The sequence below is a fragment of the Erythrolamprus reginae genome, chromosome 7 (assembly GCF_031021105.1).
Source record: "Erythrolamprus reginae isolate rEryReg1 chromosome 7, rEryReg1.hap1, whole genome shotgun sequence".
NCBI lineage: Eukaryota > Metazoa > Chordata > Lepidosauria > Squamata > Dipsadidae > Erythrolamprus > Erythrolamprus reginae.
In genome coordinates, this window is record NC_091956.1 from 38,584,482 (window position 1) to 38,608,265 (window position 23,784).

A 23,784-nucleotide genomic window follows, 5' to 3' on the forward strand; every position below is an offset into this window, starting at 1 on the left:
AGCCCTGGCCTGGATGGACAAATGGACTCCCACCTTTCATTGGAAGGGTAGGCATCGTAAGATTTTCATTCCCTTGAGCTCTAGCCCTTTTCTAGAGACTGACAAGGGAAAACCTCCTCCCTGGGAGGAGCCAGATGGGTCCTTAGCAGCGGTTGCAATGAAGGAAGGAACACTTCCAGAAGGTGCCCTTGGAATACAGAGACTTGGGAAGAGTTTTCAGTGAGGAAGATTGCAATGAACTGCTCCCTCACAGACCTACAGAATGTGTGAAAGAATTTGAACCAGGGACAACTCTCCCAAAACCTAGGATGTACGCAATGACACTGAGAGAATTGGGAGAACTGAGAAACTACATAGACACCAATTTAAAGAGGGGATTCATCCAGCCTGCAAATTCCAGGACAGCAGCTCCCGTTCTCTTTAAGGAGAAGGACGGAGGCGTTCGCTTAGTCGTTGACTTCAGGATCCTTAATGCGGTGTGTGTGCAGAACACTTATTCCCTCCCCCTCATGAAAGACTTACTAAATCATCTAGCCAAGGGGAAATACTTTACCAAGTTGGCCTTAAGGGAGGCTTATTACCGCATCAAAATAAAGGAAGGGGATGAGTGGAAAACTGCTTTCAACTGCCCATTAGGGAGTTTCCAATTTTGAGTGATGCCATTTGGTCTGAAAGGGGCCCCTGCAGGTTCATGCAGTACATAAATGAAGTTCTACATGCCCACCTCTACAATAGGGTTCTTGTGTACTTAGATAACATCGTTATCTACAGCCAGAACCTCCCTGACCAAGTCAAGTTGGTGAGGCAAGTCTTGAAGAAGCTTTTGTCTGCTAAGCTCTATGTGAAACTTTCCAAGTGCGAATTTCACCAACGTCAGTAGACTATTTGGGATACCGCATATCTAGCGAAGACATAGAGATAGACCCAACCAAGGTGAAGGCAGTGCTTGATTGGCAAGCTCCCCGCACATGCAAGCAATTACAGAGTTTCTTAGGATTTGCAAATTTCTACTGGCAATTCATTCCAGCTTTCACAGAAGTTGCCTTGCCCTTAACCGAGTTACTAAAGACTGGGTCAGGCCCTACTAAGCCCAGACCCTCTCAGCCAATCAGGTGGACAATGGAATGCCAAAAGGCTTTTGAAAGGCTCAAAAGACTTTTTGCAAAGGAGCCCATCCTGCAACATCCTGACCCTGAGCAGAAGTTTGTGATCCAATCTGACGCCTGCAATGTGGCAATAGCTGGGGTGCTATTATAAGAGAATGGAAGGAGACAGTTGCTGCCTTGTGCATACCTTTCAAAAAGCTGACCCCCACTGAGAGGAGGTGGGCTATTTGGGAGAAGGAAGCATTTGCTGTATGTTTAGCGCTGGGGATAAGGAGGCATTTTCTGGAAGGCGGAGCCATTCCTTTCGAAGTGTGGACTGACCATAAGAACCTTGAAGCATTAAAGACCCCTCGGAGACTTTCCCCTAAGCAAGTACGATGGGCCCAATATTTCAGATGGTTCAATTTTACACTGAAACATATCCCAGCTGGGAAGAACCTCATTGCTGATGCTCTGTCACGAAAACCACAGTACAATAGCAAGAGAGAGGAGGAAGTACATCCGATCATCCCATGTATTTTCCCACATCCTAAAAGTAAGGAGAAAGCTGCATCTGTCCTCACCCAAGACCAGACCAGGAGCCAGGTTCCACCAAGGAAGGGGGAATGGGAAAACAAATTGAAGTCAGCTTTGCCCACTGACCCGTGGTTCAACGATCACAAGGAAATCCTAACCCTGACAGGATGGTTGGCTTGGAAGGGAACCAAGCTCTATGTTCCTGCCAGCCTGCGACTAGATATTCTCCAATGGAGTCATGACTCCAGACTAGGGGGCCACTTCAGGTTCCTGAAAACATTGCATCTGGCACAGAGACAGTTCTGGTGGCCCAGAATGAGAGCAGAAGTCAAAGATTATGTGAAAAGTTGTGCCACCTGTGCCACCAGAAAGCATCTGCCCAGAAAACCCCCTGGGTTGCTGCAGCAAGTAGCCAACCCTACTAGGCCCTGGGAAGAAATAGCGATGGATTTCATACTGGAGCTCCCCGATAGCAAGGGAAACACTGTTATTTGGACTGTCATTGATTTGTTCTCCAAACAAGCCCATTTCATCGCATGTTCGGGGCTGCCCACAGCCAGACACTTGGCTAAATTATTCTTAAAACACATTTACAGATTGCATGGAGTCCTCCGCAGAATCATATCAGATCGGGGGGTTCAATTCACAGCCAGATTCTGGAGAGAATTTGTCCGCACCATTGGTTCCACCCAAGGACTCAGTTCTGTGTTTCACTCTTCCACAAATGGAGCAGTAGAAAGAACTAACGCCCTAGTGGAACAGTACCTTAGATGTTATGTGAGTTACCAGCAGAACAATTGGGCTGAATTGCTGCCTTTTGCTGAAGTAGCATACAATAATTCTATACACAGCAGCACGGGACTAATCCCTCCAGGTTACTGTTGTGGTTAGCTCTGGCCCAGCTCCTGCCCCAAGGACTGTGGATGTGGGGGAGACATCCACATGCTGCAGGCCTGTTTTGCCCCCGGTGGAATCTGATGATGAAAGCTCCTCTGACCAAGAAGACATGAGTGACAGGGAGGAGGAGAGTGTGGCAGACAGCTCAAAAAGAGATCAATTATCTAGCTCCTCTTTGGAATCAGAACAAGAGTTAATGATACAGCCACGCATGCGGAGAGCGATGCATAGGCAACAACTGAGAGATTATTATCAAAGAAAATGAGGCCACCTGTGGTTGGGTGGGGCTGTGGTAATTAGTGAGGCTGCTATAAATAGCAGCCTGTGGGTTTGGCCATTGTGGAGGATTATCTGATCATTGTGTTTCGTGACTGCTTTACTGACTTTGACTTTTTGTGTGCTGATTTTTCCCCGCTTTGAAACTAAACCAGAGCAAAGTGTTTCACTTTGTGAAAGAAGGACTGTGAATTGCCTCACAGCTGCAAGCTATGTATCACAGAACTGATAAGGGAGAGGAGTGCTCTTTGCTATACCAAAAGAGGGCTTAGTTTAAGTGAATTTTCATTATAAAGAACACTGTTTTGAATTTTCAAACGTGTGTGTGTCTAAAATTTGTACCTGTGAATTTTTGGGAGGAGTCTACCAGAGAGCCCGACAGAACAGTTACCAGTGGTCAAGATTTTGTTCCCGTGCCAGAACTACCTACAGAACCTCCCTCGTCTATCACGTTGGCGGATGGAGAAGCTGAAGAGAGGATGGGAAAACACCAAGAAGGTGCTGACGGAGGCAGCGCAAGCCTACAAGAAACAAGCAGATAAGCACTGATCTCCCCAACCCCCTTTTTGAGTGGGAGATAAAGTTTTCCTGTCTACCAAATACATTTGGTTAAGGCTGCCTAGCAAAAAGCTAAGCCCTAAATTCCTAGGCCCTTTCCCAATAGTGAAAGTAATCAACCCATTCATGGTGCAGCTTGCACTACCTAGAATCCTAGGGAGGATCCACCCTGTATTTCACTGCAGCCTACTGAAGCCGGTGACCGGGTCCAACATAAGGCCGCACGCACAGCCGCCTCCTTCCCCTGTAGTGATTCAGGGGGAAACCTACTATGAAGTGAAAAAAAATTTGGACTCCCGCATTTTACGTGGAAATTTGCAATACCTAATTCATTGGAAGGGGTACCCTCTGTCGGAGGCTACCTGGGTAAAGAGTTGGGATGTCAGTGCTGATCGGTTAGTCAAGCAGTTCCATGAGAATTATCCAAACAAGCCAAAGGGTCCCGGAGGGGGAAGGTAAAATGGTCTGGAACGGTACTGACCCCTATACTTATTCTATCATTCCAGGAGACGGGTTTTGCGGGAAGGCTTCCAAGATCTGCCCACGTTTCACCAACTGGCTGCCGATCAGTTTCCAGTCACAATTCAAAGTGTTGGTTATGACCTATAAAGCCCTACATGGCATCAGACTAGAATATCTCCAAGACCGCCTCCTACCGCACGAATCCCAGCAGCCGATTAGGTCCCACAGAGTTGGCTTTCTCCGGGTCCCATCGACCAAACAATGTCGGCTGGCGGGACCCAGGGGAAGAGCCTTCTTTGTGGCGGCCCCAGCCCTCTGGAATCAACTCCCTCCAGAGATTCGAATAGCCCTCACCCTCCTCGCCTTCCGTAAAATGCTGAAGATCCTCTTTTGTCACCAGGCGAGGGATAATTACCATTCCCCCCCCCCTTTTTTAATGTTTTTGGCCTTACTGTATGATAGATTAGGTTGAATGTGTATGACTGCATAAGGGGTTTTATTATGTTATTAGTGCCTTCTTAAATTGATTTAATTTTTTATTATTAGATTTGTAATGTATTGTATTATTGTTATGCTGTGAGCTGCCCCAAGTCTTCGGAGAGGGGCGGCATACAAATCTAATAAACGATAAGTATAAATTATAAGGGAGGTCGCTGTCATGCCCAGAGTTATTATGTGAAGTCCAAGGTTGGCCTGACACATTTTGGGAGTGAGTGAGAGAGATATATGCTACCACTTGTTCCTTTTTGCAGATGCCATAGTAATGAACACAGATGCCATCGTAATGAACACAGAAAGGAATCAGGAATCCTGCATAGGTCCTCATGACTGCACTTGTGGGTATGGGGATGTAATATGGGGTTTTGACCCAGATGTAATCTAAGGGAATAATTCCAGTCCAATCCAGACATGGCTGTTAATAAATCGTACCCGGCAAGAAGCATAGGAGTGAAATTGATTTATTTCTCAGAATGCTATTTGGAACTTCACACTGCCATGGAGAAAAGCACAAAGCCCACACCGTTCCAAGCACTTCCATTCCGAAGCCAGCCGGTTTTCTCACCGTAGTGGCCCAACCGAAACAGTGGATCATCGGGGGAACTGAAAGAGGCAAATAGATAAGAATAGATGGGGGTGGGGGGCAATAAGATGTGTTCCCAGTTTATAACTTCCTGGTAAATCTTGCAGCTTCTTAAACTTTCTCTCTCTCTCAAGGAAGACGGGAGTTTAACTTAATCTTTAGTGCTCTAAAATGGGGTCTCCAACCTTGACAACTTTAAGATTTGTGGACTTCAACCCCCAAAGTTCCTCAGCCAGCAAAGGTGCCTGAGGAACTCTGAGAGCTATAGTCCACAACTCTTAAAAATTGCCAAGGTTGGAGGTCCCTGCTATAGAAACACTCCTTTTATGGAGTATTTCAGGTTTATCATCATCACCATATATTTCCATGAACTTCAGTTGTGAAAATTGGAGTAGTCAAGAGAGGGGTCTTTGAAAACCTCATGGTATAATAGTAATTATACTGTGACTAAAGGAACAACTAACAAAATGAATTGTCCTTGTTTGTTTTGTTTATTTTCTTGAGTTAGGGGTTAGGAGTGCAAGAGTCTTCAAATCTGGCAAGTTTAAGGCTTGTGGACTTCAATTCCCATTTCTGAGCTAGCATGACTGTGGAGGAATTCTGAGAGTTGAAGTTCACAAGTCTTGAAGTTGTCAAGTTTAAAGTTTGTAAAATGTGTACATGGTTTTTAAATGTATACATGGTTGTAAAAACTATTTTACTAGACTGGTATTTTATTAAACAATATAATACTACACCATTTGGTTCAGAATACTTTTTTCCTTGTTTCCCCCCTCTAAAATCTAGTTGCGTCTTATACACCGTTGCGTCTCATACACTGAAAAATATGGTATTTTGGTTCATTTTAGCCAGTTTTACTAGTGCAATATGCCACCTATAAAACATTTTATAGAGGTTTTCTTTTAAGAGGTAGCCAGTGTTAATTTTCTATTTATTTGCCATAAATCACTGGTTCTCAATCTGGGGGTCAGGACTCTTTTGGGGGGGGGGTCAAACAACCGTTTTACAGGGGTCGCCTAAGAAAAGATAAATTTCCCATGGTGTTAGGAACGAAAGCCTCTATTCTGGCACCTTGGAACATATTTTTACGATCCAACCAATGAGGCGTTTACAGTGGGGGTATCCCTCTGACCTTACTGCCAATCAGTTTAAAGCTCTGTTGGGAGAGTTGGAGCTAGAGTTATGGTTGGGGGTCACCACAACATGAGGAACTGTATTAAGCAGTCCCAGCACAGAAACATAGAAGATTGACAGCAGAAAAATACCTCATGGTTCATCTAGTCTGCTCTTATACTATTTCCTGTATTTTATCTTAGGATGGATATATGTTTATCCCAGGCATGTTTAAATTCAGTTACTGTGGATTTACCAACCACGTCTGCTGGAAGTTTGTTCCAAGCATCTACTACTCTTTCAGTAAAATAATATTTTCTCATGTTGCTTCTGATCTTTCTCCCAACTAACCTCAGATTGTGTCCCCCATGTTCTTGTGCTCACTTTCCTATTAAAAACATTTCCCTCCTGAACCTTATTTAATCCTTTAACATATTTAAATGTTTCAATCATGTGCCCCCTTTCCCTTCTGTCCTTCAGACTACAGTGATCCCTTGATTTTCGCGGGTTCAAACTTCGCGAAACGGCTATACCACGGTTTTTCAAAAAATATTAATTAAAAAAATACTCCACGGTTTTTTTCTATTTATTTTATTTATTTATTATTTAGATTTGTATGCCGTCCCTCTCCGCAGACTATACCACGGTTTTTCCCATCCGATGACGTCATACGTCATCACCAAGAGTAATTTCGCTCTCTCTTTCCTGTCATTCTCTGCTTTAATCATTTTCTCATTTCTCTTTTTTCTCCCCTTTTTTCTATCATTTCTCTCTCCTTCCACTCTCCCCCCCTCTTGCTCTCTCTCTCTCTTTCTCCCTCTCTCCCTCTCTCTCGCTCTGTCTGTTGCTCTCTCTCTGTGAGAATGCCTGCCCCGCCTCTCCTGCAGCCCCCTGGCTGACAGCTGGGATGAAAGTGCTCTCAGCTAAGGGACTGCGAGAGGGGCGGGGCGGGCATTCTCAAAGCGCTCAGAGCGGCTAGCGGCCGAATGAGGAGGATGAGAAGCCGTAGCCGCCATCGCTGCTGCAGGAGGATCCGTGCCCCAAGAAAGTCAGTGAGAGGGGTGGATCAGGTGGGTGGTTGGTAGCGGCGAGGGGGCCGGAGGTGCTGGGGAGGCGGGGGCGGTCAACATTCAAAACAATCTTTGCTGGCCTCTGCACTTTCGTCACTCCCCGCCCCCAACTTCAAGCCCGGCTCCTTGCACAGCCTTGGAAAAGGGTGCGCGGGGGTAGTTTTTGGCTGTCCATAGCCAAAAATGGTGTTTTTACTTCCGCATCTCTACTTTGCGGAAATTCGACTTTCGCGGGCAGTCTGGGAATGCAACTCCCACGAAAATGGAGGGATCACTGTATACAGATTGTGTTCATTAAGTCTTTCCTGATAAGTTTTATGCTTAAGACCTACCATTTTTGTAGCTCGTCTTTGGACCCGTTCAATTTTGTCAATATCTTTTTGTAGGTGAGGTCTCCAGAACTGAACACAGTACAGTGGTAGCTCAAGATATGAACCCCTCGTCTTACGAACAACTCGTGATACGAACCCGGGGTTCAGAAAAATTTTGCCTCTTCTAACAAACTTTTTTCGAGTTACGAACCGGCGTTCGGGAGGCTGCTGGGAAGCCCCCCCGCCTGTTTTAAAAGGTGACAGCTGGGCGACGGGGCTTCCCAGCAGCCTCCGAAGGCCGGTTCGTAACTCGAAAAAAGTTCGTAAGAAGAGGCAAAATTTTTCTGAACCCCGGGTTCGGTTCGGGAGGCTGCTGGGAAGCCCCCCAGCCCGGCTACGACCTTTTAAAACAGCCGCATGGCTTTCCAGCAGCCTCCCGAAGCCAAACGCCAAACCTGAACTTCCGTGTTCGGCGTTCGGAGGCTCCTGGAAAGCCGCGTGGCTGTTTTAAAAGGTAACCGCCGCGCTGGGGGGGCTTCCCAGCAACCCCCCCAAACCCGGAAGTTCGGCAAAAGTTCAGGGTTCGGGAGGTTGCTGGGAAGCCCCCCAGAGCGGTGGTCACCATTTAAAACAGTCGCGTGGCTTTCCAGGAGCCTCCGAACGCTGAACGCGGAAGTTCGGGTTTGGCGTTTGGCTTCGGGAGGCTCCTGGAAAGCCGCCCGGCTATTTTAAAAGGTGACCGCCGGGCTGGGGGGCTTCCCAGCAACCTCCCGAACCCCGAACTTTTGCCGAACTTCCGGGTTCGGGGTTCGGGGGGTGCTGGGAAGCCCCCCAGCCCGGCGGTCACCTTTTAAAACAGCCGGGCGGCTTTCCAGCAGCCTCCCGAAGCCGAACGCCAAACCCGATCTTCCGCGTTCGGCGTTCAGAGGCTGCTGGGAAGTCCCGCCGCCCGGCTGTCACCTTTTAAAACAGCCTGGGGGCTTCTTGGCGGCCTCCCAACGCCGAACCCGGAAGTTCGGGTTTGGCTTTTGGCGTTCGGGAAGTCACTGAGAAGCCCCCAGGCTGTTTTAAAAGGTGACAGCCGGGCGGCAGCGTTTTTTTGCGGGGTTTTTTTTTGTGTTGCACAGATTAATTGACTTTACATTGTTTCCTATGGGAAATAATGTTTCGTCTTACGAACCTTTCGTCTTACGAACCTCCCCCTGGAACCAATTAGGTTCGTAAGACGAGGTATGACTGTATTCCAAATGTGGTCTCACCAGCGCTCTATACAGCGGGATGACAATCTCCCTCTTCCTGCTTGTGATACCTCTAGCTATGTAGCCAAGCATCCTCCTTGCTTTCCCTACCACTTGAATGCACTGTTCACTCATTTTGAGATTGTCAGAAATCACTACCCCTAAATCCTTCTCTTCTGAAATTTTTGCTAGCACATAACTGCCAATACAATATTCAGATTGAGGATTCCTTTTGCCCAAGTGCATTATTTTACATTTGGAAACATTAAACTGCAGTTTCCATTGCTTTAACCATTTATCTAGTAAAGCTAAGTCATTTGCTATATTACAGACGCCTCCAGGAATTAGAAAGGTTGAGAAATCTTGCCAATTATCGAAATTAATATTATATCCAAAATCTCTAGACTATTTTAACATTGTCTCTTTAACTTGTTCCTCCCATAATGCCTGTTCTAATAGGAAGTAATATATTTTTAAATCATATTTTCTTCTGTTCTTAAAATTACAGTGATCCCCCGCTCGTTGCAAGGGTTCCGTTCCAGGACCCCCCCGCAACGAGCGGGTTTTCGCGAAGTAGCGCTGCGGAAGTAAAAACACCATCTGCGCATGTGCAGATGGTGTTTTTACTTCCACAGCGCTAGAGAGGAGCCGAAGATTGGGGGCGGCGCGGCTGTTTTAAAACGTCGCCGCCGGCATGGGGGGCTTGCCAGCACCCCCCGGATCCCCAACCCGGGTTTGGGGGGCTGCTAGGAATCCCCCCATGCCGGCGGCGACATTTTAAAACAGCTGCGCTGCCCCCAATCTTCGGCTCCTCGCTAGCGGGCAGGCAGGCGGCGGACAAGCCGTTCGCTAGCGCTCGCTCTCGCCGCTTTCCAGCTGAGTCCTGAAGCGAATTCGCTTCAGGACTCAGGTGGAAAGCGGCGAGAGCGAGCGCTAGCGAACGGCTTTTCCGTCGCGCGTCCCGCGCCCACGCCGTTCATTCTCGCCGCTTTCCAGCTGAGTCCTGAAGCGAATTCGCTTCAGGACTCAGGTGGGAAGCGGCGAGAATGAACGGCGTGGGCGGGCGAAGGGCGGGCGGCAGCGAGGAGTTTGCGTGGGCGGTGGGGAAACTCCTTGCTGATGCCCGCCGCTCGCCCTCCCCCCAGCAAGAGGGGGAAGACCCAGGGAAGCCGCCCAGCAGCTGATCTGCCGGGCGCCATCTACGCATGCGTGCCCATAGAAAAAAAGGGCACGCATGCGCAGATGGTGTTTTGACTTCCGGGTTCAAAAATCGCAAATTACCCTGTTCGCAATGGTCGGGGATGCAATAACCGGGGGATCACTGTATTCTATCTAATCCTGTTTCCATCTTTATACTTGATTTCCTTTTATTCTTCATATATTTTGTTTGTATTTGCAAGTATGCCCACCACTCTAATTTTATACCTTCTTCATTTAATTATTTTCTTGTTTTTAAATCTCATTTTACATCTAACAGTTGTTTATATGTTATTCATTCATTCATTCATTCATTCATTCATTCATTCATTCGATTTTTATGCCACCATTCTCCTTAGACGCAGGGCGGCCTACAACATGTTAGCAATAGCACTTTTTTTTTAAACAGAGCCAGCATACTGAAGAAATAAAACCAGTTTTGGTTTTCCTGCACAAATGCTTTCCTAGTTAAACAATAGTTTCCCCTTCTCTCCACTCCTGGGTAAACAAATTGTCCAATTATGAGATGTCCTTTTGTTATTGGAACAGTCCATCTCTTTCTCCAACACTTGCAGCAATGATCTTGATTGTTTTCATGCTCTCATACACTCTGCATTCCATATTCCCCTGCCTTTTCCCGGGTTCATCCGCAAGTTGAAAACCATTAAGTCTTGAAAGAAGCAAAGTGGTTCAATCTTGACATTACCATTCTGATCTTTCCTACTACCTTCTCCTATTGGTAATTTATGATTATATTACCATGTTGTTTATACGTAGACTGAGAGCTTTTGCACTGCAGACTAATTTTTTGTGTGTCCAGTCACACTGTCAAATGTTTCATTCATTTACCAAGAGTACACTTTATTGGAACTTAAATAGTTACAGAAGAATAGCGGATATGGTTCTGATGTTTTTAATTGCAAACAATTAAATTTTTCTTTTCCCTGCCTGCCCCCTCTATTATCAATAAATGTCCTCCCTACCCATTTGCTAATATCAGGTTGTCTGTATTGCAAAGCTTGTTTGGGGAATCAGTAGCCATGATATGCACTTGGCCACTAAAGAATATTCTGTTCTAGTCTATGCCACGCCACGCTACAAACTCTACTCCTATTCCTACTATTCTATTCTTTACCATGTTGTCCACAGAAGCACTGTGTATGTGAATATGCACATACATACATATACACAAACTACAAAGCTTTTAAGTATGTAAGACTTTTTGTTTTTCAGATTACTCCATGTGGTGATTCTTCCATCCCAGATTTCTTTCGACTGGAGCAATTGCAGCAAGAATTTAATTTTGTTTCTGATGAGGAATTTAATATGTCCAAAAGGTTTTGGCTTCTTGAGCTCAGAAAGAATGAGGTAGCTGAATTTCAAAATTATGAATGTGTTCCTTTATTGGAAAGAGAGATCAGTGAAAAGATTTTGCAGGTAAGAAATCATTCTAAAAATTATAATTTATTGACAATAAAACTTTCCATGTTAGTTTCAGTTTCTTTGAGATCACTGCAGCTTTAATTTAGCAACTTTAGAAAATCTGCAAAGAAAACTTACAAAATTATTTACGGCAAGGTAGTTTATGTGAGGATGTATGTAGAGAGAAATTCTGAAATATTTATTGAAGCAAAGCCATATATTTTGATCACAAACCTCCCAAGCTTGAAATGAGCAAATTTTTTGAATAAAACTCTTCCACAGCTAGACAGAACAGGGCCTTCTAGTGGACTGTTCTAAATAGTGTTGTGTTTTACTAAATGGTTGTATGCATACTTTAAAAAAATGAAGAAGATTAGGATATAAAAAGAAAATATTACAGTTTTTTTCAGTGTATAAGATGCACCTTTTTTCTCCCTAAAAGAGGCTGATAATTAGGGTACGTCTTACATACTTTTAGCTTTTTTCCCCCTGCCCTAACTAGCTGCTAACGATCTTCCCAGCTCTTACCTTGCAGGCTCTTTCATTGTTTCTCTCTGTGAGGAATGTTTTCCAAGCCCTAAGTCTTTGCAGGGTTTGTTTCATTACTCTAACGTGCTCTGAGTACGTTTCTTTCCAGCCCTACCAGGTGCTAACGATGTTATCAGTTCTTACCAGTTTGCAAGCTCTTTCATTGTTACTCTTTGCCAAGAATGTATTCCAAACCCTGCTTTTGATTTTTTTTCATTCTCTATTTGCTCCAAATGTTTCTTTCCAACCCTAACCAGGGGCTAACAATTTCCCATCTATTGCTGGCTTGCAAGCTCTTTCATTGTTACTCTCTGCCAAGAATGTATTCCAAACTTTGTCTTTGTAGGGGTTTTTTTCATTGCTTTACTTGCTCCAGATATTTCTTTTCCACCCTAACCAGGTGCTATTAATGTACCCAAGCTCTTTCATTTTTATTCTCTGCGAAGAATGTTTTCCAAGCCCTAAGTCTTTGCAGGTTTTTTTCCCCATTAGTCTAACTTGCTCCAAATGTTTCTTTCCAGCCCTAACCAGGTGCTAACAATGTTTCTAGCTCTTAGCCACTTGCAAGCTCTTTCACTGTTACTCTCTGCAAAAATGTTTTCCAAGCCCTAAGTCTTTGCAGGGTTTTTTTCCATTGCTCTACTTCCTCAGACTGTTTCTTTCCAGGTGCTAATGCTGTTCCCAGCTCTTACTGGCTTGCAAGCTCTTTCATTATTACTCTCTCAGAATAAAAAAAAAATAAGCTCCTAACCAGGGGATAAAATAATGTGCTAAAGCTGACAAGGAGGCTAGCTAGATGAATACCTGGTAAGCAGATTCTTTTTTCCTATTTTCCTCCCCCAAAACTAAGGTGCGTCTTATATTACGGTGCGTCTTATACTCTAAAAAATACAGTAAATCTTTAACTTACCAAACCATTCAAATCTTCCCATTGAATAGAAACTGTTAAGTCTCTAGAAAGAGTATAGAGAAGGTCAACAAAAATGATTAGGGTACTGGAAAATAAAGTGTATGATGAACCGGTTGCAGGAGCTAGGTACATGAAGTCTAGCAAAGAGAAGGACTAGGATTCCTATAATAACAGTGTTTTAGTACTTGAGGGGCTGTCACAGAGATGAAAGACCTTTTCTCCAGTGCACTACTTAGGAGAGTCCAATATGGGTAATACTCGAGCCTGATTGGTAAAGAGTTTTAATTTATTCAATTTGAAGAGCACCCTCTAGATGCCTAGAAGGTCAGTTTTTAAAACTCAGCCGCAGTGTAGGGATGTAAATTTCTCTTCTCCTACTGACTACCTTTGTTGGACTCTCGTCATCCAGCAGCAACATCATTAATCATCCTGCATTTAAGGTACCTCTACTTATGAACTTAATTCGTTTTGTGACCAGGTTCGTAAGTAGAAAAGTTTGTAAGAAGAAGCAATCTTTCCTAGAGGAATCAATGTAAAAGCAAATATTGCATGCAAACCCATTAGGAAAATCCAAAACATTAAGGCTTTTTAAAAAAATCTGCGGGTGGACGAAATGGAGGCGGATAGAGGCCAGCCGAGGAAGTGGTGGGTTTCAGTTGGGCTGAAACTGGAGGTGAAACAGCGGGGTGGGGGAACTCAAGAGGAGGAGAAGGGGGAGAGAGAGAGTGAGAGTGAGATGGAGCGGGGGGTGGGAGTGGGGGTTGAAAGGAAACAAACAAGAACCATGCACGCTACCCACTCACACGCGCAGCCTCTGTGAACTTGCACGTTCGCTCTCTCACACACGCACTCTCTCTTCCTCCCTTCCTTCCCCCCAAATCGTATCTTCTCTCCTGTGCTTGACTTCACTCTTCTCTTTTGCTGTCGGCTGCAAAAGAGGGAGAAGGTTATTCACTTTTTAATGTGCTCACTTCCTTCCTTTTTGTGCTCTCTGTCCCCCCCCCCTTTTCCAACCCAGCCACTTTCCCCACCCCACATTCCCTACTTTCACATGCACACCAAAGCCCGGTGCAATAGAGAGCTCAAGATACATATACACATTGCCCTTGCTATTTATTATTAAATTGCTTCTCTCCCCCCCTCTTTCTCTCTTTACCCCCTTCCTCCCACTTTCTGGGGCACTTCTACCTCCCTCCCCACCCATGTCCAGCCCCCTCGCCTCTTTCTCCTGCTGTCTTTTTTTCTCACTCTCTCCAGCTGGGGGCTTCTAAAGCCTGGAAAGAGAGAATTCATGCCGGTTGCTCTCCCCTTTAGCTGGCTGGCTGGGTCACTGGCTGGATCTCCCTCCCATCCCTGATCCTTCCTCCTCCTCCATCTCCCTTTATCGCCCCATGTGTTGTGCGGGGAAGCAGATTTCCTGAAGAGATCCACTTGGGATGGCGGCAGGGAAAGGAGGAAGAGGAGCAGAGCCAGAGTAGCCCGCAGCCATGGAGGGAAAGGAGGAAGAGGAAAGAAAGAAGAACCCTCGCCTCTTTCCTTTCCGCCTACTTCTTTTCCTCCATGACCGCAACTGACAGGAGAAAAGAAAAGAGGAGAAGGGGAAGCAGTCAACAGCAAAAGTGAAGAGCGAAGTCTCCTCTTTCCTTTCCTCTTCCTTCATGGCTGCAGGCTACTCTGGCTCTCCTTCACCTCCTCCTTTCCCTGATGCCGTCCCAAGTGGATCTCTTTAGCAAATTTGCTTCTCTCCCCGGCAGGGGGCTCCTAAAGCCTGGAGAGAGTTCATGCCGGTTGCCCCCCCCTTTTAGCTGGCTGGCTGGATCTCCCTCCTATCCCTGATCCTCCCTCCTCCTCCGTCTCCCTTTATTGCCCCATGTGTTGTGTGGGGAAGCAGATTTGCTAAAGAGATCCACTTGGGATGGCAGCAAGGAAAGGAGGAGGCTCGTGCATGCCGGTCGGGCTACTGCTCCTCCCCCCGGAGCTCCCAACGCACGGCCAGAGAAGGCTCATTTCTCTTTCTCTCTCACTCTCCTGCCCAAGGACACTGCGGGAAGAAACTCCTGAGGCCTCCCTGTCCTTGTAGCCAGCAGGAGAGCGAACGAGAGAGACGAGCCTTCTGTCCTTGTAGCCGGCAGGAGGGCAAGCGTGCGATTGAGAGAGATGAGCCTTCTCCTGCCGCACCTCAGGATGACAAGGAGACCTCCACCGGCTGGGAAGCTTGTCTTGTCCAGCACCAGCTCTCCTGACGGCCACGTCTCCCTGCGGTGTCTGTGTCCTCCCGAGGAAGAGAAATTGGTCCCAAATCCCTGTGCGCGGTGCAGCAGGGCAGCTCTGCCTAGCCAGGCTTCTGCTCTTCCTTCCGGAGCTCCCAACATGTGGCTGAAGAAGGCTCATTTCTCTCTCGCTCACTCTCCTGCCCACTACAAGGACACTGCGGGGAGAAACTCCTGAGGCCTCCCTGTCCTTGTAGCCAACATGAGAGTGAACGAGAGAGATGAGCCTTCTGTCCTTGTAGCCGGCAGGAGAGCAACCGAGCGATTGCGAGAGATGAGTCTTCTCCTGCCGTGCCTCAGGAGGACATGGACACCTCCGCTGGCTGGGAAGCTTGTCTTGTCCAGCACTAGCTCTCCTGGTGGCCACGTCTCCCTGCGGTGTCTATGTCCTCCTGAGGAAGAGGAGTTGGTCCCAAATCCTTGTGCGCACTGCAGCAGGGTAGCTCTGCCTGGCCAGGCTTCTGCTCTTCCTTCCGGAGCTCCCAACATGTGGCTGAAGAAGGCTCATTTCTCTCTCGCTCACTCTCCTGCCCACTACAAAGACACTGCGGGGAGAAACTCCTGAGGCCTCCCTGTCCTTATAGCCAACATGAGACTGAACGAGAGAGACGAGCCTTCTGTCCTTGTAGCCGGCAGGAGAGCAAGCGAGCGATTGAGAGAGACGAGTCTTCTCCTGCCGTGCCTCAGGAGGACATGGACACCTCTGCTGGCTGGGAAGCTTGTCTTGTCCAGCACCAGCTCTCCTGGCGGCCATGTCTCCCTGCGGTGTCCGTGTCCTCTCGAGGAAAAGGAGTTGGTCCCGAATCCTCATGCGCGCTGCAGCAGGGCAGCTCTGCCTGGCCAGGCTACTGCTCCTCCCCCCAGAGCTCCTAGCGCACGTTTTTCACTCACTCTCCTGCCCACTATAAGGACACCGCGGCTCTTCTCTCGTTCGCTCACTTGCTCACTTGCTCTCCTGCTGGCTACAAGGACAGGGAGGCGCAGTGTCAGGACTTTGTCCCCGTGGTGTCCTTGTAGCAGGCAGGAGAGCGAGCACGAGAGAGAAACGAGCCTTCTCCGGCCGTGCGAAGGGAGAGGAGTTGGTCCCGAATCCTCATGCGCACTGCAGCAGGGCAGCTCTGCCCGGCCAGGCTATTGCTGTTTCTTCCACGCCAGCGCTTGGATCAACTGCGGGGAAGGCTGTTTTCATTGCAAGAGGACGGTCCCATGTGAGGGTCGCTGTTTCTTCCCTGCCAGTGCTTCGATCAACTGCGGGGAAAATGTACAGAGTAGAGCCAAAAGAAGGGTAGGGGAAGTGCTGGCATGGAAGAAACAGTGACCCTTCTATGGGACCATCCTCTCGCAATGAAAATAGCCTTCCCCACAGTTGATCCAAGTGCTGGCCGGGAAGAAATGGCCCCTGCCTGCTTCTTAACTGACTGAATGAGGAAAAAGTGGGGCGGAAGGGATGTCATGAAGGCTGTTTTCATTGCGCGAGGACAGTCCTGTGGAAGGGTTGCTGTTTCTTTCCCACCAGTGCTTGGATCAACTGTGGGGAAAATGTACAGAGTAGAGCCGAGAGGAGGGTAGGGAAAGTGCTGGCGTGGAAGAAACAACCCCCTTTTGTTACGTTTCCAGGACACCCAACTCGCATTTCTTACTCCCCCCCCTTTCCTTATGTTTCCAGGCATCCCGCTGTCATTTCTTCCTCCACGCTCACCTTTCCCTGCCTCTCCAAGCACTTGCTAGCTTTGCTTTATCCACCTGACACCCTGGGGCAGCTGCAGAGAACTCCTCAGATACGACGTTTCCTAGCAGATGGGATGGGGGTAGTGGGGAGACCCCACACAGGAAAGCCTGGCTCCAGTTCCCTTTCGATCATCAGAGCCTCCAAACTTAAAAGCGCTTGTTTTGGCCGCTGCTCGTAGCAGCCAGGAGAGAAGCGAGGGTTCGTAAGACAAAAATGGTTTGTGAGAAGAGGCAAAAAAATCCTGAACGCCTGGTTCGTATCTCAAAAAGTTTGTATGTAGAGGTGTTCGTAAGTTGAGGTACCATTATATTTGGTTTCTGATGATTTAGTGCTGGTTAAGCTGGTCCGCCAGCAAGAACCACTCTTTTCTTGTCTCCTTTTTAACTAGCAGCAGAGTCTTAGCTCTTCGTGAGGTTTTCTGCATGCAAGCTACCTCCCTAGCAGTTTGGAGTCTCTGTCTCATGAACACTACTGCTTTCGGTTTATTTATTTGCAGGGAGTGATCAGTATTGAGTTTCTGCCCCCCATGGGCATTTTTCGGCCCATGGAAGGGTGGAAGGGTCAGTCCCTCAGCTGCTCTATGCCTCATAATTGGCAAAATAGCTGACACCTTTTTCTGAGCATTTGCCTTCCCGCGGAAATTCAAATGACTCTTTTTTCCTATTGGTGGAGAGAGTGGCCACCATTTTGGGGTTTCATGTCAGGAGTTGCCAGGCAGATTTGCAGTCCTTGGTAAGCTCAGCACAGCCACAGTGGAGACTTCCTGCATGATTTAGCACTTGTGGGAGCGTTTCTCTTGAAAGCAGCCTGGCTTCAAGAGCTTTCTGACTCCTACAACTTATTTCAGCTGTTTCAATCGCTGGTTTCAAGTCTGAGATAGACTCATTAGGGGTAACCTGACCCAGCCTTGGGAGCAAGTCATCCTCCCTTTCACCGGTGCAAGTAATATCTTTCTACAGCCTCCTAGCACCACCTTTTGGCCATTTGGAGTTATTCCACCTTCTATATTGGTATCTATGGCTGACCATGCAGATAAACATGCTGGTGAGGAAGCTACTCCTGCCCCCAAATCATCCAAATCTAAGGACAAAAGTCAGGCCACTAAAAGCAAGGGCAAGTCCTCCACATCTTTGTCTGCTACAGCCCTTAAGGAGGCAGAGAAGAGGATCAGGGCTCTGGAAAAACAAATGGAGCAGGCCCAGAAGCAATCCTTTATTCAGGCCTTTCTTCCACTCCATTTGCCCTTAGCATTGACTAATCCTACTATGTCTGACCTGGTAGGCACAGCCTCTGCACAGGACTGGTCTCCTAAACATATGAAAGGGCCAGGACCCCAGGACCACCTGAGTCTTTAGGATTTCAGAGAGCAGAAGAGGTTCTTCCCTCTCAGCCACAGCCCCATGAGTCTCCAAGGGTATCCCCCTCGGCTACCTTCACTACCACTGTGGCAGGCCTTCTTTCTGGAGCAGATGTTTGGCAGCAACTTTCACCATCTATTCAATGTATATTCTCAGGGAATAGCTACTGGTATTCAACAATGCCCTTCCTTTCCTACTATAAGGGCCCCAGCTCAGGATTTGTGGTCAACTGCAGCAGTGGCCTAGTCAACCAGAGGTTCTGAGTTTGCCTTCAGGGACAGGAGATGTCAATATCAACAGCCCAGATGCCTCTTCAGAGATTCTGCCTCCCAGGGGTTACGTAAAACAAAGCAACTCAGCAGAGGCCATTCCCATTGGAGGTAGACTGCAGCACTTCACTGCTCAATGGGAAATCACTTCATCAGATGCTTGGGCACTAGCAGTCATCAAATCCAGTCTGTCAATTGAATTTCTCTTCAGCCCTCCCAACAGGTTCATCCAATGTACTTTGTCTTCAGATTCTATCAAACGCACGCTGCTGGAACAAGATATCACTCATCTCCTGCAGATATCAGCAATAGATTTCAAGGCTAGGAGTGTTTGGGCTTCTACTCAGTTATCTTTTTAGTTCCCCAAGTCTTGGGATGGCTAGTCATCCTCAACCTGAAACATCTCAACCTATACGTAGCTTACCACCATTTCAAGTTGCAGTTTCTGAAGTCAGTCTTGGCATGCATCAGGACCCAAGACTGGCTCACTTTCATCAATCTAAAAGAAGCCTATCTACATGTCCCAATTCCTCCCTCCCACAGGCAGTTCCTTCAATTCTGCATCAAGGGTTGACATTTTCACTACAAGGCTCTGCCATTCAGCCTCTCATCTGCATCTCGGATATTCACAAAATTGTTGGAAGTGGTAGCAGCCAACCTGAGGGCATCTCCATTATGCCTTCAGTGCTACCTCGACGACATAATTATTCAGTCCATCTCTCCTTGAAAAGCTCTGACTGATCTTCAGCTCACCACCTGCTCCCTCCAGGCTCACGTGTTCTACATCAATTTCACAAAGAGTCATCTAACCCCCACCAATTCTCTACTGCACCTGGGCACAATCAGAGACACAGTGTCCTATCACGTTTTCCTATTACCAATAGGATGGATGGCATCATACACATGATACGTCGAATCTAGCAGATGCAGCAGATATCAGTGGCTCTTCTCTCCCAATTGCTGGGGAAATTGGTGTTCTGCATCGACATCGTGCCTTGGGTGGTTCCATTCCCGCCCTCTTCAGTGGGTCCTCCTCCCTTTCCAACAGCCACCACAACAAATGGTGCAGGTACCAGTCTCAGTTCTATGCTCCCTAGACTGGTGGCTGTCTCCGGCCTTAGAGCAGGGATATCTCTTCAAGGAATCATCATGACTCACCATAACTACCTATGCCAGCCTATCAGGGTGGGAAGCCCACACAGACTCCCAGATGGCTCAAGGATGTTGGATTTTTTCGGACGTGTCAGACTCCAACATCAACTGCCTAGAGTTACACGCAGTCTACCTGGCCCTGCAACATTTCCACCACTTCATAACAGGCCAACACATCCTCATCCTAATGGACAATGTGGCCACTCATTATCATATCAACCACCAATGGGGAATGAGATCAAGACGTCTCATGCCTGTGGCAATCCACCTGTGCAACTGAGTGGAGCTCCACCTTGCATCCATTTGAGTAGAACACATCTCGGGGGCATTGAATATGCAGGCCAACTGATTGAACCATTCCACCTTGGACCAAACAGAATGGTGGCTTCACCCTTGCATTTTCAGGGATCTATCCCGTCGATTCGGTACCCCAGAAGTGGACCTGTTCATCACGCACCTCAATACTCACCTGCCCTGCTTCTTTTCCAGATTCTCTTCCCTAGGACCAGAAGGCATAAATGCATTGCACAGCCTTTGGCTGAGGAGCCTCTTCTATGCTTTCCCTCCCATCCACTTCATTCCGAGGGTGGTGCAGAAGATTCTATCAGAATAGGTGGGGGTCTTACTTGTAGCCCTGCATTGGCCACATCGTCAATAGTTCACTGATCTCCTGGATCTGTTGGTGTCCCAACCCTGAAGGATCCCAGATTACCAGGTCTCTCTCAACCAGGAGTCCCTCCTCCACCCGGACCCACAGTGATGGCACCTAAGCATTTGGACCTTGAAGAGGACTTCTTGAGACAGGATAGCCTTTTGGCCAATGTCATCATGACTATTCAACAGCTCATCGTGATTCCACCAATCGTATCTACGATGCCACATGGTTGGGGTACTGCACTTTCTGTACTCGTACTAACCTGGATCCACTCTCTCCTTCCCTTCATCAATTCCTGATCTTTCTTCCATCCGGTTTGGACATAGGTCTGCCACCTAACACACTGTACAGACAGGTAGCAGCCTTATTGACAGTTCTCCATTTCAACATCTTGAGGTCACTTTTCCATCATCCGAGCATCAGGAGGTTTCTCCGTGGTGCCACTAACCTCAGGCCATAAGTGATTCAATATTACCAGATGTGGGATCTTCCACTAGTGTTACAGGTTCTTATTGAACCACCATTTGAACCATTACAAATGGTCCCATTGAAAATTCTATCCTTCAAGACAGCCTTTCTGGTGGCTATTACTTCTACCAGAAGAGTATCGGAGTTGACAGCCCTATCAGTTCGACAGGACCTTTGTATTTTTCATCCAGATAGAGCAGTTCTATGCCAGGATCTGGCCTTCTTTCTGAAGGCTAACACCTGGTTTCACAGAGCAAAAGAACTCATCCTGCTGGACTTCTGTGTTAACGCTAACCATCAGCTGGAGCATTGATGGCACAAATTGGATGTTCATCGAGCATTAAAGATTTACTTACTTACTTACTTACTTACTTACTTACTTACTTACTTACTTACTTACTTACTTACTTACTTACTCGATTTCTGTGCCGCCCTTCTCCTGAGACTCATATATCCAACACACAGCCTCATTTAGATTGACAGAAGCACTTTTTGTCTCTTTCTTGCCTTCCTCCAAATGGTGGAAGATCTTGTCGCAGGTCATCAGCAGATGGATTAAACCTTGCATCACCATAGCATATGACTCAAGGCACTGTTCTGTTCCAGTTGGCATTACTGCACACTCTATGTGTAGTGGAGCCACCTCTGCAGCATGGGCCACTCAAGCTTCAGTTGAAGACGTTTGTGGTGCTGTAATGTGGTCTTCTCCTTCTACCTTTATACACCATTATCAGATTGATTCTTTTGCATCTGCTGAAGCTGCATTTGAAAGGTGGTTCTTCAGAGGGTTTGTGCTACTCCTGCTCCACTGGTCCAGCCTCCCATACTGAACAATTAAACTTGGGTATATTCCATGTTGGACTCTCCTTAGCAGTACACTGGAGAAGAGCCGTTGACTTACCTGAATGGTCTTCTTGGTGCACTGCGTGGAGAGTCCAAACCCACCCAGGCTTATTCCAGAGTTGCAGCATTCTATTTCCCTTTATTATCAAATTGGACTTCCTATCTTTTCCTGCACCTTCATTTTAAACTGACCTTCTAGGCAGCTAGAGGGCGCTCTTCAAATTGAATAAATTAAAACTCAGTCCCTACCAATCAGGCTCGAGTATTACCCGATTAGATTCTTCACGCAGTGCACTGAGAAGACCATCTGCTCTTTTCCAAAGCACCCAAGATAGGACAAGACCATCTGCTCTTTTCCAAAGCACCCAAGATAGGACAAGAATTAATAAATAAAAGATCATGAAAGAGAGATATAACAGTTTGCCTCCAGAAGTTGGTTGTGCTTCATCATTGGAGGTTTTCAAGAAGACATTGGACAACCATTTGTTTGAAATGGTATAGGATCTCCAGCTCAATCAGGAGTTGGAATAGAAGATCTCTAAGGTACCATCCAACTTTGTTATTCTATGTTCATATGCTCTATGTTTATGTTTAAATGTATTGAATAGTCCCAGTTAATAGTGGTTATAGATGAATCTGCGATATGACTTCAGACATTACAGTATCTCCAATATTGGAGCCAAGTCTTTAGTTTTCATTTTCAATCATTTTAAATCCAGAGCTCAAGATGTTCTGTTTTTCTTTTTAAGGTACTGTAGAATGTCTAAAAACTTTATTTTACTTAGCAGGGGAGGGGGATGATGGGTTTGCTGCTTTTGGTTTTTCATCTGATCTGACTTTCTTCAGATGGCTTTTTGATTTCTGCTAGTAGGATAAAGTTGACGGAGAAGAAAAGACAATACAATATGTGTTTTAGAAAGACAGGAGTCTAAAGGGCTTTAATTGATATAAGTCATGGTAGTGGCTCTTTTTCAGGACTATGAGAAAAGATTGCAGAAGAAGGATGTCATTGAGACTAAGGACTATTTGGATGCACACAGAGCAATTGTTGCAATGTACATGGAAAAGGTAGGGTTATTTTAATGTACTTAATAGATATATATGCATAATATACTTGGAAATATTTTGGAAAAATTCTAAACTTAAACATAATCCTAAATAATTGGCCATAACTGATGGCAGGATAGATGATATATATATTTAATAAATAAAAATACTTGCAAATATTTTATTTATTTATTTTTTCAAGTACATATTGGTGATAAACAAAGATATAACTATGTTTATATACATGATGCTAGTAAGAGAGAAACATTAGATCTCCATTCAGAGAAACATTAGGTCTCCGAGTCTCCGGAGAGGGGCGGCATACTACTACTACTACTACTACTACTACTACTACTACTACTACTATTATTATTATTATTATTATTATTATTATTATTATTATTATTATAGGACGGGATGGAAGGCACGTTGGTGCACTTAGGCACGCCCCTTACTGACCTTTTAGGAATCGGGAGAGGTCAACAGTGGATAATCTAAGCTAAGGGTAAAGTTTCGGGGGTTAGGTTATGATACTACAGGGTCAGATAATGAGTTCCATGCATCAACTACTTGGTTATTAAAGTGATATTTTCCTGCAGTTGAGTTTGGTGTGGTTTACTTTAAGTTCGTATCTGTTGTGTGCTCATGTGTTGTTGCGGTTGAAGCTGAAGTAGTCGTTAACAGGAAGGACGTTGTAACAGGTAAGTTTATGGGCTATGCTTAGATAGTGTTTAAGGCGATGTAGTTCTAAGCTTTCTAGACCTAGGAGTGTAAGTCTAGTTGCGTAGGGTATTCTGTTGCAAGTGGAGGAGTGGAGGGCTCTTCTAGTAAAGTATCTCTGGACATTTTATAGAATGTTTATGTCTGAAATGTGGTGTGTGTTCCAGACAGATGTACTGTATTCAAGGACTGGTCTGGCGAAAGTTTTGTATGCTCTGATTAGTAGAGTGAGATTACTAGAGAAGAAGCTACATAGGATTAGGTTAACAACTCTTGAAGCCTTTTTGGCGATGTTGTTGCAGTGGGCTTTGGCAGGTAGGTCATTTGATATGAGTATTCCCAGGTCTTTAATGGAGTGAAGGTCATCTACAAGGTCTTATTTATTCAGCTGATATTTGGTATTCTGATTCTTTTTGCCAATGTGTAGGACAGCATTTTTTGGTTGAGATTTGGAGTTGCCAGATGTTTGACCATTCAGACAGAAAGTCAAGATCTTTTTAGCTGTGTTACTGGTGGTGTTGAAAAGTTTTACATTGTTGGCGAAGAGAACACAGTTGCTTGTAATGTGATCACAAAGCTCATTTATAT

At 46.2% G+C, this 23,784-nt stretch overlaps 1 protein-coding gene across 8 annotated transcripts in view; it reads left to right on the plus strand.

Moving 5' to 3' along the window:
• CC2D2A (coiled-coil and C2 domain containing 2A) overlaps positions 1–23,784 on the plus strand; it is a 445,922-nt gene that overhangs the window by 247,678 nt on the left and 174,460 nt on the right. For all 8 annotated transcript variants that reach the window (XM_070757365.1, XM_070757366.1, XM_070757359.1 and 5 more), the window contains 2 exons: positions 11,059–11,262; positions 22,405–22,497. In XM_070757365.1, the coding sequence (XP_070613466.1) occupies positions 11,059–11,262; positions 22,405–22,497 (297 nt within the window). The remainder of the gene's footprint in view (positions 1–11,058; positions 11,263–22,404; positions 22,498–23,784) is intronic.